Source organism: Cervus elaphus, chromosome 23, assembly GCF_910594005.1.
Source record: "Cervus elaphus chromosome 23, mCerEla1.1, whole genome shotgun sequence".
Lineage (NCBI taxonomy): Eukaryota > Metazoa > Chordata > Mammalia > Artiodactyla > Cervidae > Cervus > Cervus elaphus.
Window position 1 is genome coordinate 74,176,198 of NC_057837.1, and position 18,595 is coordinate 74,194,792.

Here is an 18,595-nt window from a genome sequence, read left to right on the forward strand (position 1 = left end):
CTGCGATCCCACGAAAGACGGGTCTATTCTAAGTGCCTGTCTTCAGGTGGCGGAAGGGAACAGGAATGGAATAGAGTCTGGTGGGGACAGCATGGATGGATGGATGGATGGATGGATGGATGGATGGATGGAATGGAGGAGGGGGCGCTCTGGGACGCGGCGCCCACGCGAGGGAATTTCCTTTGAAAGAGAGCGAAACTGTAAGTTGGGAAACTCTTTTCCTTGAAAGGCCCCCCCAACCCTCCTTCCACTACCCAGCCGTGGCCTTCCCGTTTTCTGGGAACTTCCTTAGGCCTCTCCATCCGCGGCGTTCGACACTTTCGGTTCCGCAGGGATTGCCGGAGGCGGCGGGGAAGAACAGGGCCGGGTGGGGGAGTCTTCTCAACACCCATAGGGATCTCTTTCCACTCCCTTCGCCTCTCTCCCAACCCCTCATCCCCATCCCCAGAAAGCGGCTGCCTCCCTCCTCAGCCTTTGTAGTCCCAGGGGGCGGCGGGGGGGTTCCCAAGAAGAGCTCTCCTTGGAACCACGCCTTCCCGCTTCTCCCCGCTTCCTCCCCCAAAGCGCGTCCCTAAACTCCTTGGGGAATTAGACTCCCCGGGAATGTCCTGGGGGAAATCCCAGGAAGGTGTGTCTCCGGGAGCTCCGCCCCCCCGCCAGTGAGGCCGGCTGCGATTGGTCCCCGAAGACCCCGCTTCTTTCCTGGGCGGGCCCCCGGGCCGGGACAGGGGAACTGGAAGCGGCCAAGTCCGGGCGCGCTCTCCTCCCGCCGCCCGGTTCTCATCTCGCCATGGTTCGTCTGCTTCTGCAGTGTCTCTTCTGGGCCTGCTTTCTGACCGCCGTAAGTTGAAATTCCGTTCCGACCAGAGGCGGGAATTTGAGATTAGAGAGTAGGGAATGGGAAAAGAAGCGATAATTCGGGCAGGGGACCTTCTGAGCTGATTTTGGGGTGGGGGTGTGGAAGCTGGGTAAGGTACCCGGGGTCATGGCTGAATGAGATGGGCTGTTTCTCTCTCCTCCCAGGCTGGGGTGGGGGGGTCCCAGGTGGTCCACAGAGGGCGCCTAGTGGGGTCGCCTCAGGAAACGCCTAGGCAGCGCAGATGAGGTTGGGGGTTTCGGCAGCCTTAAGCCTTTATCTAGTCAAAAAACTGGAGTCTGGGTCTGCCTCAGAGGCTGGCCCCAAAGAGACGGTGAGGGGTTTCAGAAGTGAGAAGGGAGGCTAGCCAAGGGAAGGGGCGGGTCTGGCCGTTTTCCTGCCTCTTTCCCGTTGTGGATAGATGCCAGCCTCTGTGAGTCGTTATCACCTCCTTGCCAGCTGGGATGGCCTTCTTCCAGGGCTTCTTGCGGGAGCAAGGGATGAGGGCAGAGGCCCAGGTGCTTCTCTGAGAAGGCTGGGAGCTTTTAACATTCCCATTCCAGAACCAAACCGTGGTGATCCTCCCCCTCCCCCAACATAGGAGGAATACCCAAGGCTGTGTCCCTGCCTCCGGAATTTAAGATGACATAGGGGACTCTCAGGGGGAACTGAACAGTTCATGGGACCATGAAAGGGCTGGGAGACCAGCAGGGGTTTCTCTAGGTACCAGAAGGGCTCAGATATGCCCAACCAAGCATATCTCCGGGATTTTCAGAGTTCCACACTTGACTCGCTTCTAGTATTTTTGTAGTTCCTCATTCTGGAGGCTGGGAATCCCCCAAGTACCTGACACTGTCATCCCCACCCCTCTGGTCTCCCCCTAACTTTCAAGGGCTGTACTTTCTGGCATGAAGGCAGGGCAGGAACGACCCATGAAGTAGGGGTCAGCAGCAAGGGGAGAGATGCTGTGGGGAAGCTGCTCTGGCCCCAGCACTTTCATTTTCACTGTAAGCAATGGCTCTTAGGGAGAAAGGAGGCAGGAAGGGGGCTCTTGGAGGAGAAGTGGAGGAAAAGCCAGTGGGGAGAGGGTGAAAGGTGGTCTGGGCTTCTCAAGAGCCAAGTCCCAATTTTAGCTCCAGGTGGAGATGAGGCTGTGACAACAATATCTGGGGCTATTTATTGAGAGCCTCCTGTGTGTCAGGCTTGGAGCAAAATACTTTACATGCATTCTTGGTCTGATTTCTTCCAACTCCCCCATTATACAGATGAGCAAACTGAGGCTCACAGAGAGAAAATGGCTTGCCCCAATCCACTTAGGTAGGTGAAACCTGCCGATAAATCTACATCTGCCTGATTCCTGAGCCAGCCTCTCAGATGGTGAGAGTCTCCAAGCTCCCACGTGTCAGAAGGGTCGAAACTGTAAAGTGGGAACTGGGATTTGACACATTTTCAGAGGAGGGGCTATATTTCTCATATGTTTGAAAATGGCCTAGAGGATTTTTATTGCTCTGGGAGTGTGGGGGGAAGGTCCATGGGCTTGTGGGGAGAACGCTCACGGGATGGTGTGTTGTGATGTTATGGTGGGAGCAGTAACCTTTGCTGTCTCCTTCCCTGCTTGGGATAAGATACACTTCTGTAAGTAATTTGCCCCCCAACCCAGGTTGAATGAGAGCCACCAATTAGGTAGGATCTTGGTAGCCAGGGTGCTGGGCAACCCAGCAGATGCTTATGTATGTACGATAATTAAAAGTGCCATTTAATGAGCACCTACTATGTTCTGGACACCATACCAGGCCATATTCATCCATTCTTTCTCATCTTCACAACCTAATCTGTGCATGCGTGCATGCTAAATTGCTTCAGTCGATTCTTTGTGACACCATGGATTGTAGCCCACCAGGCTCCTCTGTCCACGGGATTCTCTAGGCAAGAACACTGGAGTGAGCTGCCATGTCCTCCTCCAGAGGATCTTCCTGACCCAGGGATTAAACCCATGTCTCTTATATCTCCTGTACTGGGAGGTGGGTTCTTAACCACTGGGGCCACGTAGGAAGTCCTAATCTGTGGGGCAGGCACCTCTCCAATTTTAGAGTTGTAGAAACTGAGGATAAGAGAGGCAAAATAACTAGTTAAGCGTTACAAAGTCAAGACTGGAGCTTTAAGCTGTTTGACCCTTAAAACTGTTCTTTTCACTGGCTGTTCCCAAAGTGTGAGATGATTTTAGAGAGCATGCGATTGCTGTTGTTTAGTTACTAAGTCATGTCAACTCTTCTGCAACCCCATGCAGATGTGGAATTAACAACATAGATTCATTTTGCAGTTCTGTTTAAAATCCTTTTCAGTTTTTCAAGAAGGAAGTCGCTGGAGCTAGAATATAGTTAATTCCTGTCAAATGCCTTCTAATCCTCCTTTTAAAACAAAAATCAGGAGCGGGCCTGGGGTAGAGGTCTGTCAGTAAGCAAAGCAATCAGCTATGGTTTAATGACATTGTTTTGTTTCTGCTGAATTTATTTTTAGGGTTGCCTTTTATTTAAGAGAAGTGATACTAGTTTTTCTCTCATGGCAATGCTATGAGGTTTACCTTGAAAATAAATGTATTTAAACAAACAAGAAGTCATGAATAGCATGGGTGGTACCTGGATGTAGTGACAATAATGCAGGTGAGACCCACGTTGATGGAGAGAGGGAGTATTGAGACCTGAGTTCTCATTCGGATTCTATCACTGCGTGACCTTGGGCAAGTGAATCAGCCTTTCTGGTCCCTAGTCTCACCACATGTGAAGTGAAAGAGTTGGATTTTATCCTTCCAGCTGCTCCATCCTGTATTTCATGAGAGAAGGGTTGGATGATCAGATGATGAGAGGTTGGAGGGAGAAAACATGATGAGGCTCGGAGAGGGGAAGAGGGTGGGGAGCAAAAGAATAGAAGGAAGAGGCCAGATGCTAAATATAGCCCCCATTTGGACTAGGACCAGCTGGAGTCAGCCAGCTTCAGGACTCCAGGGTAGATGCTGGAGTCCTCGTGTGCTCTTGGGTCTCTGGGGAGAGGAAAGACTCAGCTGTCAAACCAAAAGGAAGATCTGTTTAGTTCAATGAATACTGTGAGTTAACAGTGCAATCGCTTTGTAAGATATCAGAATGATTCTCTGAGTACCTTTGTCATCATACGGTTTAGTTAAAAACAAAAGCAATATATAATACACAGGCCCCCTTTTTCTGCTTTGTACTTCCACTTTAGTTCTAACCTCTGTCCTGGCTGATTTGCACCTTTCTGTCAAGGAAGCTACAATTGAGAGTTCAAGATCCCTTCAAGTCACCCAATTCTGTTTTTAGGTCCACGCAGAACCAGCCACTGCTTGCGGAGAAAAGCGATACCCAGTGGACAGTCATTGCTGTGATTTGTGTCCGCCGGGTGAGATGCCGACCCTCTAGCCTCACGTGGGACCTGTCTTGGTCTGTTGGCAGACGCAGATCACATGTGTCAACCATAAGCTTGTGTCTTAAATGACCCCTGGGATTCCCTGTCCCTGTCCCAGGATGTTCTGAGCTTCCTCTCTGCCGACCCAGAACTAGGGTTCCTATCTCTTCTGCGTCCTATACCAGAGTATGAAGGCTGGAAGGCTCTGGGTCTGCCCTCTTTGAACCCCCCTCCCTAAAGCCCAGCCTTACCACTTTTCAATGAAGTGTCTGACTCATTGGGTTGGCTGGAGTGCCCTCATTTCTGGATGTTTTCCAGGACAGAAACTGGTGAACGACTGCACGGAGGTCAGCCAAACAGCATGCCAGTCCTGTGGCAAAGGCGAATTCCTGTCCACCTGGAACAGAGAGAAATACTGTCACGAGCACAGATACTGCAACCCCAGTACGCGGGCTGCGGGGGAAGGGGCCCTTGGGAGTCAGGCTGATATTCCAGCTCATTCCTGACAGTACAGCCATCCTGGCTTTTTTTTTTTTTTTTTAATAGCCAGGGTCTGTTCTGATTGGTTAGAGTCTGGGTTGTCTTGGTTGTTACCTAATTTGATTGCCCTCCCTGCTAGGAAGAGGGTCTAAGAGAAAAGAACAGGAAATATGAAGATCAGGGGCCCCTGGATCACGGCTGGTAAGGGGTTCCCATCCTTCCTTCCTGCCTGTCTCTGCACAGACCTAGGGCTCCAGATCCAGAGCAAGGGCACCTTGAATACAGACACCACTTGTGTGTGTGTTGAAGGCCAACACTGTACCAGTCACACCTGCGAAAGCTGCACGCCCCACAGCTTGTGTCTCCCTGGCTTCGGGGTCAAGCAGATCGGTAAGTGGCCTGTCTGCAAATCAGCTCTAGAGGCAGGAGAGAGGAGGCAAGGGCCCAAGGAGAGGGGCTGGGCAGCGGGCACTCCGCCCCAGAGGCGGAGGGACCAGCCTACGTTGATATCTCCACCATAGTCGGTTGGAAATGGAACCTTTGCCTTCTGCCTCCCACTGTGGGCATCAGCCTCGGGAGGGCCGTGGGAGAAGCCTCCTTAGGGGCTGCCTGCAGCAAGGGAAGGTGTGTGCTGCGGGGAGAAGTGCTTTGAAGCAGGATGCCCTTCTGGTCTTGCCTGCCCACCGGTCCCCCTAAGAGCCAGGGGGTCCACTGTGATGATCAATGCCTCCTCCTCCCCCTCAGCTACAGGGGTTTCGGATACCATCTGTGAACCCTGCCCGGCCGGCTTCTTCTCCAATGTGTCGTCTGCTTTTGAAAAGTGTCACCGTTGGACAAGGTATAAGGACTCATCCCTTGTGCTTCCTGCCCCAAGAAGGGCACGGGACCTGCTTCCCTTCTCTCTGGCCACCTGTCCTTCGGTCCCCACTCCCCACGTCCACACACACTCACACACCTCTAGAATGTCTCGAGGGACCCCACGGCTGACCAGACAGACACTTTCGGCATTTCCTGCCTACCCTCTTTTGGTGGTAATAGACACTGCTGCTCTCTGATCTTTGGTGAAATTCTCCCTCCATGGGGGCACAGTGACACTTCTCTTCCTTTCCTTGTACCCCTCTCAGCCCCTCCTTCCTCCTCCTGAACTGGTTTTCTAGGCCTTTGTTCTAGGCTCTGGTCTCCTCTCACTTTGCCCACCTCCCCTGGACCATCTTTTCCACATCCATGGCTTTGGCTACTATCCCCCTTTGATCATTCTCCATCACCATCTGTCTAGATTTGTCTCCTAGGTCCCAGACTGTTGTATCTATCTGCCAAGGGTACACCTCCTCGGAGGTGAGCCAGGGGCACCTGCCTGCTCCCTTCACCTGCTGTGACAGGCACAAACATGCCTCTGGGCACCTGTTGCAGCATCCCCCTCCGTCTCCCCCAATCAGTCGCTAGGTCCTGTCTGTCTAACCTTCCAAATGTTTTGGGACTTTTCCTCCTTCTCTCTAATCTTCCCTGTCACCACCTTAGTTTGGACCTCATCACTGTGGTCTGGATGATGCTGTAGCCTCCTCACCGGCCTCCCTGCCTCTATCCTCTCCCTTTCAGCTGGCTCTCCATCCCTTTGCCAAAGTAAGCTTTCCACTGTTCTCTTCGGAGCACGGCACTCCCTGTTTAAAATGCTCCATGGCTCTCTGCGCCTTTGGGATGAAACCCCAACTCCTCTGCACAGCCTCTGACCTCCCAGCTCCATCTCTTGATCTCTTCCTGACATCATGTTGCTTGCAATTCCCTCAACACACTGTTCGTTCTTTTGCATTAAACTCTTCTGCCTGGAATATGCTTAAGCACACGCCTGATTAAGTTTTTTTTTTTACATTTAATTTGAAAAAATGAGTAAGACAGGCGTGAGGACAGAAGGCACACAAGGGCCAACAGTGATATGTCCCCTTGTCACCCTCAGCCATCCTGCAGCCACTGGACCAAGCGTGTCCTTCTAGAGATTCTCTGCATAAACAAAGGCACACACATGCAAACGGATCTTTCACACAAATAGTAGCATCCCATATACACTGTTTACTGTCTGCCTGTCTCCAGTAGGTGGCAAACTCCTGAACTATAGAGATGATCTTTTTTTTTTCCCATGGATGTATCCCTTATGCCTGCTGCATAGTAGGTGCTCAATAAATCTTTACTGATAAATGTTGACTGAGAAAGGGAGGCACCTTGGCTTGGTGGAACCAGAGCACTGGGTTCCAAACTCACTAAGCTTAGAAAGGGTGTGTCTGTGTGGAACTGTGACCCTCATCTGAGCCTTGGTGTCCTCATTCAGAAAATGAGAAAGACCTTCATTTCACAAGGGTCGAGGAAAAGACATGTAAGTGTGTTTCAAAAACTCTTAAGCACTCTTCTCATATACGTGCTTTCTTTGAAGCTTCTCTTTTTCCTGTGTTAGATGTTTTGTCCTTTGTGATGTCCTTCTCTGTCCATCCCTTTCCATTCCTCCTGGGAACCACCTTGGTCCAAGTCTTCATCATCTCATGTATGACTTGGGCAATGGCCTCCTGGCCAGCCATTTTTCTGTTGTTTTTCCTCCTGGGAGATCTTTGGCCGTTAAATCCTCTAGCAGCTTAAGTCATCTGGTTGGACGCTGATGCGACCCACCAGCTGAATCCAGTTGAATCCAGTAGAAAGCTGCATGGCTGATTAGTGATCTGGTTCTAAAGACCCAATTTTCCAGAGTTTCCTTATACCATCTGGCTCATCACCCACCTAATCCTTAGTATCATGTTGTCCTGCTTAAAGAGAGTATGTTATTATTGTTGTTCAGTTGCTAAGTTGTGTCCGACTCCTTTGCAGCCCCACAGCCTGTAGTCCACCAGGCTCCTCTGTCCATGGGATTTCCCAGAAAAGAATACAGGAGTGGGTTGCCATTTCCTTCTCCAGAGGATCTTCACCCAGGGACTGAACCTGTGTCTCTTGCATTGCAGGTGGATTCTTTACCGCTGAGCCCCCTGGCATGCCCTAAATATACTGATGTTCTAAATTTTACATCCCTCAAGGGGCCACTGAGATCTAACTTCCCCAGGGAAGTCTTTCTGGATGACCAGAGATTCTCAACTGAGCAGTTTTCTTCCCCAGGGGACATGTGATGATATCTGGAGATATTTTTGGTTGTCACAACGGAGGAGGAGGATACTACTGGCCTCTAGTGGGGAGAGGCCAGGGATGCTGCTAAACATCCTATGGTATTCAGGACCGTCCCCACCACAGAAGAAAAATTATGTGGCCCCCGGACATCAGTGGTGCCAAATTTGGGCAGTGCCCTCATCCTTGCATCCCACTCACTGTGGATTCTGTCTCCTCCACTCTGAACCATTCCCAGTTCAAGTGCACTTGGCACTCATCAGAGGCTTTCCCATCCTCACTCCTCCATGATTTACCATCGTCTTTCCTCTGTACTCATGAGTTCTAGATGAACAGTCCGTGTCATTCCCATAACAACCAGCTCAGGAGAGTGCACATAATACATGCTTCGTGACGTGGACTTGTTGGTTGTTGGCTGTCTCCCTCTGGGGTTGGAAATCTCACGACTGGGGAAACTTAGTGTCTCTTTCTGTGTGTGTGTGTGTCTGCATGTGCACGTATGTGTGTACTTGTGTCTGTACACAGCTGCGAGAGAAAAGGCCTGGTGGAACAACATGCGGGGACGAATAAGACAGACGTTGTCTGCGGTAAGTCCTGGAGAGTGGGCCCCAGTGGCAGGCTAAGAAGGTGGGGAGCTGAGGGGGAGCCTGGGGTACCCGGAAGCACTGGTGGGGAAAGAGGACGGGGAGGTTAAAGCAAGCGGAGGCGGCAGTTTGGAATTGTGGCGAGCTAGCTCTGCCGCTTATCTGTGGGGCCTGGGCAAGTCACTCCCTCTCTCTGAGCCTCAGTTTCTCCATCTGTAAAATGGGATAATACCACCCCCCCAGTAGGGCAGTGTAAATACCTGGCGTGGGCTCAGGCATTTTGGAAGCGCCCCCTCAGTGCTCTTCTGCCACCCTGCACATTGAGGACCAGCATGTGTGACACTGTTTCCTCTCAGGGCCTCAGTTTTTTTTTTTTCCAGCCGTGCCACATGGCTTGCAGAATCTCAGTTCCCTGACCAAGGATTGAATCCCAGCCATAGCAGTGAAAGCCCGGAATCCTAACCTCTAGGCCACCAGACACCTCAGTTTTGATTTTAAAATGAGGAGGTGACTTACAGCACAGATCACAGACTCAAATAACTACAGGGATTAGGCAGGATCCAGTTAATGAGTGAAAAAGATCAGGGGTAAGAAAAAGATGCTCTGCTTTTCCTTAAAATTCACTTTCCTCTTGGCATGGTTGGGACTGGGGTGAGGCGAGGGAGGCACTTGCCTTGGGCACAGTATTTAAGGGGGCACCAGAAAAATGCTTTCATCAAGATAGATATTTGAGGCAATATTAAAAAAAATAAAAATTACTGTAAAAACTCCATAACAAATAGAATAGCAACAGTTTAAATAAAGACAGGCTCCAACCCTGTATTTGTACAACCAGCCTCACTTGCTTTACCATAATCCCGACTCCAGTTCCAATAAAACTTTATTTAAAAACAGGCAGCTGGCCTGTGGGCCAGAGTTTGCTGATATGATTTTTCAAAACATGACATTAAAATATGACTTATTTGGGACTTCCCTGGCAGTCCAGTGGTGAAGACTCTGCGCTTCCTATGCAGCAGGCATGGGTTCAATCCCTGGCCAGGGAACTAAGATCCCATATGCTGTGTGGTGTGGCCAAAAAAATACGACTTATCTTGATTACTGAGCTTTTGGGTGTCCCCTTCAGTTTTGTCCTGAGGCAGTGCTTCATTGGGCTTACTTTAGTCCTTACCACACCTCTGGTCTTTTTTTCCCCAGTTTCCCACATAGAATAGAGACTTAGACACAAGAAACACTTTCCCTTCCCCTCCATTCTTCTATAACAAAGACAAGGGTGCAGATGTACATGAAGCTGGGCCTTGGTACTGGGCAAAGAGTAGGGAGGGGTGGGGAGCGTGGGGAGCTGGTAGCGGCAACTTTCACCACTCAATTCTGGTCAATGAGTGGCAGGTGGGCTGCTGGCCCCCTGGGGCTGGATCTTCCAAATTTGTAAGAGAAATCAGATACCTAAATTTTAAATGTGCAATCTCCTAATTTAAAAATGTTGGCAAATATTATAAATTAAAAAAAAAAAAACCACCACACATGCCAGTCACAGTAAAGACATCTGCTGGTCACATTTCTACTCGGGGCCATGTGTTTGAAATTTCTGATATAGATGTGCTTAGACACAGAAGGGTTTTAGAGTCCAGCAAAGCACACCAGCTTTGGGCAAAAGGGTGGGGAGCCATGGCTGAAGTCTTGCTCTCTCCAGGTTTCCAGAGTCGGATGAGGACCCTGGTGGTGATCCCCATCACGATGGGAGTACTGTTTGCTGTCCTGTTGGTATCTGCCTGTATCAGTGAGTCCCCAGGTGGGGAGGTGATGGGGCAGGAGGGACAGTTGATGGGTCACCCGTTTTCTGATCTTGCCTTGCCAACTCCCCATCATTTTTTTCCCCCCTCTAGGGAACATGACCAAGAAAAAACAGGCTAAGGTAGGTCACCCCAGGGAGCAGTCTAAGACGGGAAATAAAGACTGATTCATTGTTGCCTATATGGCAACAAAATTGATGCAGGGCCAGTCCCCTCCCCCTCCTCTGGGCTTGGGGCTTCTCCCCTTTTCCCCTTTTCTCTTCTCTCAAGATCACCTTCCCCCAGAGCTTCCCCAGCACCACTGGCAAAATCTGACATTTATTCTTCTTTCCTGGGAGAACTGCATCTTCCGAGCCTTGGTGTGGGGTCCAGGAGTGGGTGATGGAGGAACATTTCCTTAACCCGGGGGCTCCCCTTACGGAAGCTTCGTGACACCCTCCGCTGTGGCCAGCAGGGGGCAGGACGCACCCATGGAATCAGCACTGACCCTTGGTTTGGGAAAGGCAAAAGGGGCGAGGGGTGGGATGGCTTCCAGGGGAGGGCTCAGAAGTGTTGCTAGCGGCAACCCCAAGCCTTGTCTCCCCAGGCCCTGCACCCTGGAAGGCAGGATCCCGTGGAGACGATTGATCCGGAGGACTTGACCGGCCCCCAGCCACCTCCTCCGGTGCAGGAGACCTTATGTTGGTGTCAGCCGGTCACCCAGGAGGACGGCAAGGAGAGCCGCATCTCCGTGCAGGAGCGAGAATGAGGCTGCGGGCGCCCAGCGGAGTGGCAGCCCGGGCACATGGACACCAACCTGGGGCTGCTGCTGCGGGGGAGGGCGACAGCTGCCCTCTGCCTGCACCCCTGCAGCCCGGAAGGAGTTCACCTTGGGGCGCCTTTCACCCCAGCCCTGGAGCCCGTTCAATCTCCCAACCTGCTTTTAAGGATGGTAACAAAACTTTGGGGAGGACACACAATAATATCCACCAGACCTTCCACCCCAGCAAGCGGTTCATTGCTGACAGATGTCATTCGGCGGCTGCTCCGAGCCCAGGAGGCATGTACATGGATATGCATCGCAGTATTGTTTGTGACAGTGAGCAACTGGAAACTGCTTAACTGTCCATCACCAGGGGACTGGCTAAATAAAATTGTAATATATTTATGCAACAGATCTTAAAAACACTGTCATGGTGTGGGGGTGTAGGTTGCAGAATGGTGGGCACAGAAACTTTTTTTTTAAGCATGTAACCCAAACTAGGTGGCTCAGTGCTAAAGCATCCGCCTTCCAATGCAGGAGATGCAAGAGATGCGGGTTCAATCCCTGGGAAGATCCCCTGAAGGAGGAAATGGCAACCCACTCACTCCAGTGTTCCTGCCTGGAGAACGCCAGGGACAGAGGAGCTTGGTGGGCTACAGTCTGGGGTTGCAAAGAGTGGGACGTGACTGAGCATGCACACATAGCCCAAAACAATATGATCACCTGCTGCTGCTGCTGCTGCTGCTAAGTCGCTTCAGTCGTATCCAACTCTGTGCGACCCCATAGACGGCAGCCCACCAGGCTCGCCCGTCCCTGGGATTCTCCAGGCAAGAACACTGGAGTGGGTTGCCATTTCCTTCTCCAATGCATGAAAGTGAAAAGTGAAAGTGAAGTTGCTCAGTCATGCCCGACTCTTGGGGACCTCATGGACTGCAGCCTACCAGGCTCCTCCGTCCATGGGATTTTCCAGGCAAGAGTACTGGAGTGGGGTGCCATTGCCTTCTCCAGATATATCACCTACAGATACGTATATAAACATAGTGTGTTATATATGTGGGTATAAACGGGGGTCCCGGAAGGACACACAGAACTGGCACAGCTCGAAGAATTGGACTGTCTCAGTTAGGTAAGAAGGGTCCGGGGGAGGGTTGGTTAGAGAAAGATTTGACTTTCCCATAATGCTTCATTCCCCCCCCCCCCCACCAAAGAAGAGTGAATTCACACACTGCTTATGTAATTAAAAAGTCATCAAACATGTAAAAAGAAAAGCGGGGGTGGACATGCTGGGTGACATGAGCTGCCTCACATGCTGTCAGGCTCTCAGAATTAGGGCGCCTTCTGAGCGTAAATGAGAAAAGTCCCCAGGCCGCGGCCTCTCCAAGGGTGGGTTCCACGTGCCCTCACATTTGGCACCCTGTTTGCAAAGGGGTTTTCCCGTGTGGTTCACATTCTCGACAATAGCCTTTGGGGCAGGCAGGGCCAGCATCCCCCTACGTCTTTATCGGAGGTGGAAATGGAGGCTCAGAGAGGTAATTTCTAGTCACACAACAGTTCAGAGCGGTGCCCCTCAGAGCGCCCCTTCCCGGTCCTGGGCTGCTTTTTCCAGCCCTGCCTGCTCTTTGGAGCCTACATCTGTGGCCCCTTCCCAGGGAGCTCCCGGGCTCCCCACCTCCTTTGACCTCCCAAATGCCATAGGAGCCTCTGACGGCTTCTCGGTCAGATGGTGCCCCCTTCCCCCTAAGCAGTATCTGGGGATAAAAATAAACCGTCCTGTTCTCTTTTCCTGCTGTGCCAACTGAGGGGGAGCCTAGCCAGAAGGAGCAGCAGATGGAGTGGGAGCAGAGGGGAGGGGAGGGGGGAGGTTGTAGGGCAAGAAGGAGAAGGAAGGGGATTGCAAAGCCCCAGCACAAAGACTCTTGCTGAAGATGGGGCCGGGCTGGTTTAACCCAGGGACCTCACCCCTCCACCCCCACCGTGAGAATCTGCTTTGGATTTCCCAACCTGTCCTGCTGCCTGGAGGGTGGGGGTGGAGAGGGCTTGTCCCCATTGGAGGCTGTGAGGGCAGCTGGGAGCCGGGAGAAGGCACCTGGCTTGGCAACCTTCCCAGGAGAGAACCATTTGGAGGCACCAGGGGGAGCCGTCTGGTTCAGAAAGCAGCGTAAAGTGGTGGAAGTGGGGGGCGGGCGGAGGGGAGCCCTGGGCCCTCACCTCTATCCCCCGCCGAGAGCCCAGGGAAGCCTGGTGACTCAGTCGTAAAGAATCTGCCTGCCAAGCAGGAGACTAAGCTTTGATCCCTGGGTCAGGAAGATACTGGAGAAGGAAATGTATTCTTGCCCAGGAAATCTTGAGGACCCTGGAGGGTTACACTCCATGGGGCTGAAAAGAGTTGGATACGGCTTAGTGACTAAAACCACAACAGAGTCTAAAAGCTACTGCTGCTTCTCTACAGGACAGTATGGCAGAAAGAGACTAAAGACCCAGGTCGGCCACCTATTGTCTGTGTGACCTTGGGTAGGTCATGCTCACTCTTTAGGGTCTCAGTTTGCCCATCTGGCAAATAGAGGAAATACAACGGGCAGATGCTATGGATGCCTCCTTTGATCTCTCCTAGTCACTGGTTCTCAGTCTTGAGCATGTATCAGAACCACCTATAAGACCTGTCATTAATAAAAGACAGATTGCTGGGCTCTGCTGCCCGTGTTTCTGATTTAGTATCTTTGGGATGTGGCCCAAGACGGTGCGTTTCTACAGGTGTCCCAGGTGATGCTGCTGGTCCAGGGGTCACACTTTGAGAACGGCCACCCTCGGCATTCACATTTCTTGCTCAGCAGTCAGTTTCCTATTGCAAGTACTTGGGGCTTTCCCTGGTTTTCAAAACAGGCTTGGTGCAGGTGTAGGGCAGGTAAGATGCAGCTGGGTGAGCAAATGCCCTGAATGTGTGCATGCGTGCTCAGCCGCACCCAGTCATGTCTGACTCTTTGCGACCCCATGGACTGTAGCCCGCCAGGCTCCTCTGTCCATGGGATTCTCCAGGCAAGAATACTACAGTGGGTTGCCGTGGCCCTCCTCCAGGAGATCTTCCTGACCCAGGAATCAAACCTGCCTCTCTTACATAATGCCCTGAATACTCTCAAACAAATATAAGTGAAAGTTGGAGGATAAATGCCCCAGCTTCCTTGCCCTTGGGAGGGACAAATCTGAGGTGTGTTCTGTACTGTCTCCTAGTTTCCCTAGAGGGCTTGATCCACACATGTCCTCTGTATGGGCTTCCTTTTCTTTTCTGTCTCATGTCCCACAGCCCCACTGGTGCCTCTTGGGTTCAACTCTCCAAAAAACTACCTGCATGCCTCCCTCATTGCAGAATCTGCTTTTGGAGAAGTCTCCTCATTGGCCAAGCAAGAGAAGGTACAATTTTGTATATCTTGCATCCCCAACAAAGAGAAGGGGTTGTTATTCTTGGCAGCTGTAGCAAGTTCTGGCTTCTAAATGGACCTCAGCCAGGAAGTTTCTATGTGACCTTGAGAAAGTTGCTGTCTGGTTTTGAGGCTTCCCCTGCTCAGACATGATGAAGGACTGGAGTTAGGTGAGTTGTAGTGCTCAGTCGCTTCAGCTGTGTCCAATTCTGCAGCCTACCAGGCTCCTCTGTCCTTGGGGATTCTCCAGGCAAGAATACTGGAGTGGGTTGCCATGCCCTCCTCCAGGGGGATCTACCCAATCCGGTAATCGAACCCATATCTCTGGCATCTCTTGCATTGTAGGCAGTTTCTTTACCCACTGAGCCACCTGGGAAGCCTATTATGAGTTCTAGGGAGCTTGCCAATTCTAAAAATAGAGAGGATCAGCCCACACTGTAGGGTCCACTCTGACCTGTGGATCAATGGGTGGGCGTGAAGCTCGCATCAGCCAGAAGGTGGCGCCAAAGGAATGTCCGAAGACCCTGGCGGCTGGCTTTGGGTCTCCTCCTCCTGATGTCCATCCGCCCGAGCCTCCTGCGACTTCCACTCTCCAACTTCACCGGTTCCTCGGGTCTCTCTCCACTGCCTCCTCCACTTAACAAGCATTCCTGCATTCCTCGTGTGGCCTCTCCCCCAGCTAGGGCTGTGCGCGCGTGCTCAGACACCTCCGTCGTGTAGGGCTGTGCAGGACAGCAGTAAGAATGCGCAGGGCCGGAGTGCTCCGTCCGAGGCGCAGGGCTGAGAACGTCACATGCTTGTCTAAAGTCCCTAGGACAACCCCGAATAAGGCACAGTCTCTTCGAACGCCCATTTTACAGATGGAGGCTCAGAGGCTGAATGACTTGCTAAGGTCTGAAGAGTTAGAGCTGGGATTTAAGCCTAACTGGTTGATCCAAAACCTCTGGCCAGTGAAAAACCAGGCGCATGTCATTAGGCTGTTAAAAGGCCATGTGACTGCCCAGGGCAGAAGAAAAGGCCCCGGCAGGAGCAGGTTCCCTTTAGGGCTGGGGTTGGAAGGAAGCTGGAGGGTGAGACAGGCAGGTTGGGGGAGTCAGGATGGCAGAGTCTCTGGGCAAAGCAGCAGCAAGGCTCTGTCCATCTTGTGGGGTCGGGGGAGAGGTGGCATCTGTGGATTCCATCCAGTGGTTGCCCTCTAAGAATGAGAGTTATATATTGCTGGGCACCCAGATTTCTATATTAAATCTCCCAGTGTTTAAATGCTACCAATCCCCCAAATTAAAACAAAACTGTGAGAGCTCAAGACAGCATATCACGGAGGGTTGAAATTTAAAGCGACTGGGAATTTCATTGTGTCCAGCACTTTTCTCTTTTAATTAAAAAAATTTTTGGCCACATTGTGTGGCATAGTTCTCTGCCCAGGGATCGAACCCACACCGTGGAAGTGTGGAGTCTTAAACACTGGACCTCTAGGGAAGTCCTACTTTTGTTTTCTATGAGGGGAGACTGAGGCCCTGGGAGGGTCAAGTCAGGTCACATGTCCCAGGCAGACTGTCTCTTTTCTCTGCACCCCAGCTGGGAGGCTGGAGAGAGTTTCTGCGGCCTTAGGCTCCACCCCGCAACTCTGGTTAACTGGATCTAAAACACTGAAATTCTAGGACTGGGGGGCCAGGGCTGAGCTGGCTGTAATGCCCTCTTAATTCTATGACACCCCCCAACCCCCATCTAGACCTCCAGGCATGTGCTCACACACTCTCCCCTTAAGCCTTCAGGGCCTGGCAGTCGATTCCTTGGGCAGCAGAAGTTATTAAAGAGTCTGCCCCGAAGGATTTCTCTCCCCAAGAGTGATTCTAGCTCAGAAAATTACCAACCCACCTGCAGGGGTGGGGAGATACAGTTTTAATTTGTTTAAAAAAAAAAAAACAAACAAACCATGCTGTGGTCCTGGAGTCTGGGGGATGGGGGGAAGCTCATTGGAGGGGGGTCCTCTGGGATATGCAACATTGCTACAGTGGGGGTGGGGTGGGGTGGTCGGTGATCAGTCGGTGTGCAGCTTTCGCCCAGACAGAAAGTGGGTGGCGGTGGAGGGATTGGGGGTGGAGGGCCCCCTGCTTCTCTATTCCAGGCCCCTCTTCCAGTCCCTGGGGGCTCTCTGCCTCTCTCGCCGCCCGCCACTGGCACATCCCGCTGGGCCCCGGCGCCCAGCTAGTTCGCTGCCTGCTCCTCCCTCCAGGATCTCTTCCTGCCCTCTGTAGTCTTTGCGTCTCCCCCTCCCCACCTTTTGCCTGTCTCCCTGACCAATCACCTCCTTCCCTTCCTCCCAGCCCTCCCACATCACCCCTGTTCTCTTCTGAACAAGAATTCTTGTTTTGGCAAACGACCAAACTCCGACCCGTGCATCTCACCACCCCCCACCTCCGTCCAAGCAATGCACAGGAAAACCAGCCCACCGCTGAGAGCTTTCCCCGCCCCCCCCCCCCCCACCAACCGCAAGTTACAGGTCCTTCCAGACTTGTTTTCTGTACCAAAAATATTTTTTCAACTCGGGCTATTATTGCATGCACTATTTTGTAAGCAGCCTTCTTTGCTTAGCTGTGTACAGCAGACATCTCTTCATGCCAATAAATATAGATCGACAACAAGCTTTTTAATTGCCGCATAGGATTCCATTGTCTGGCTGGAGCCCGATTCAGGTAAGGGCTCCATATTAATGGACATTTAGGTGGCTTCTCTCTTTCCCTCTTGAGTCCCTTCCTGCTTCTATGGCATCCCCCTCTCCACTTCCTCTTTCATTTTTCCCCTCCTCTCCAGCCTTCATCCCCAGCCTCCCGCCCTCCCCATTCCCTCCAAGCCTTGGGGGGCCCCCTGTGGAGGAGTGGGGGGTCGCTGGTGTCTAACACCTGCTCCCCCGTGTCAGACATGTGCCATCTCATTAGTGAGCCTGTCCCCCCAAGTGAGGCAGGCAGGAGCCACAGTGGCAGCGAGAGGCCTAATTGAATGTAACTAATTATTCACTCCCTTAAATGGGCCTGGGAGGGACAGAATTACTCACTCTGAACTGGGGAGACAGGGAACTGGCCGGCTGGCAAACAAATCCTGGGGCCTGCGGAGCCAGCCCTCCTTGGAATACTAATTAGGCAGGAGGGCAGGATCAGAGCCGAGCTGCCTGGCCTGTCCCCCTCCCAGCCAGGAAACCGGGGGTCTAGAGGAGAAATGAATCTTTGCGTGAAGCTGATTGCAGGCCTACCCCATCCTGGACCTGGGAAGGGTCACTAAGGGAACGGGGGTTGGGGGACATGAAATGTTGAGCCTTCCTTTGGCTCCAGGAAGACGGGATTAGTGTTTCAGGTGGAGAGAGGCGAGAGGCAGGAGCACCTGGGGGGATGTGATAGGTGGGGCTGGATGGCAAGAAACCTCAGGCCCACCTGGAGCTGCCGGGACCCAGCTGGCTCCAAGGAGGGGCCCCTTTGCTCCCGAGCTGTCAGGGGCAGAGTGAAAGACTGATTACGTTCACGATCCTTATGGCAGCCCTCCGGAGTGGCAGGCTCCTTAGCTAAGCCAAGGAACACTGAGGTTGGGAGAAGGGATGTGGGTGATTCATCCCAGATCAGAGCCAGCATGGGCCAGAGCCGGGGCTCAGCCCTCTTTAGCTGCCAAGCTTGAGCTCCTAACCACCGAGAAGGACCCAAACCTCACTCCTGACAAATCAAAATGTCCTCAGTGTGGGGGTGGGATGGGAGTCGTCCAGGCATCAGTTTTTTTTTTTAAGAGCTTCCTGGTGATTCTAATATTCTGTTGTTGTTTGTTGTTTAGTCTCTAAGTCCTGTCCCACTCTGCAGTCCCACAGACTGTAACCCGCCAGGTCCCTCCGTCCATGGGATCTCCCAGGCAAGAATACTGGAGTGGGTTGCCATTTCCTTCTCCAGGGGATCTTCCTGACCCAGGGATCGAACCCACGTCTTTTGAATTCGCAGGTGGGTTCTTTACCCCGAGCTACCAGGGACTCCCTCTAACATTCTACCAGGTCTGAAAACCACTTGTTTAGACCTTAGTTCCCTATGAGTCTCTTCTCTGGGGCAGGGGCGGGGTGGCCTGGGCAGGGAGGTGAAGAAAGAAGACCTGAATGTGGCCCCAGGGAGCTCTATGCTGAGCAACTCCTGCAGGTCAGAGGTGAGGAT

General features: G+C 52.2%; 1 protein-coding gene across 2 annotated transcripts; it reads left to right on the top strand.

Annotated features, from left to right (window-relative positions):
• Positions 1–696: 696 nt before the first annotated feature.
• Positions 697–11,427, top strand: CD40 (CD40 molecule). 2 transcript variants are annotated; one of them, XM_043884617.1, is made up of 9 exons: positions 697–841; positions 4,189–4,267; positions 4,592–4,717; positions 4,997–5,143; positions 5,498–5,591; positions 8,414–8,475; positions 10,163–10,261; positions 10,356–10,384; positions 10,849–11,427. In XM_043884617.1, exons 1-9 carry the CDS (start codon positions 791–793, stop codon positions 11,008–11,010), a joined length of 849 nt encoding a protein of 282 aa, XP_043740552.1. In that variant the 5' UTR covers positions 697–790; the 3' UTR covers positions 11,011–11,427. The 2 variants fall into 2 exon arrangements, with proteins under 2 accessions (XP_043740552.1, XP_043740553.1); XM_043884618.1 differs by having other exon boundaries at positions 10,163–10,249.
• The last annotated feature ends 7,168 nt before the right edge of the window (positions 11,428–18,595 follow it).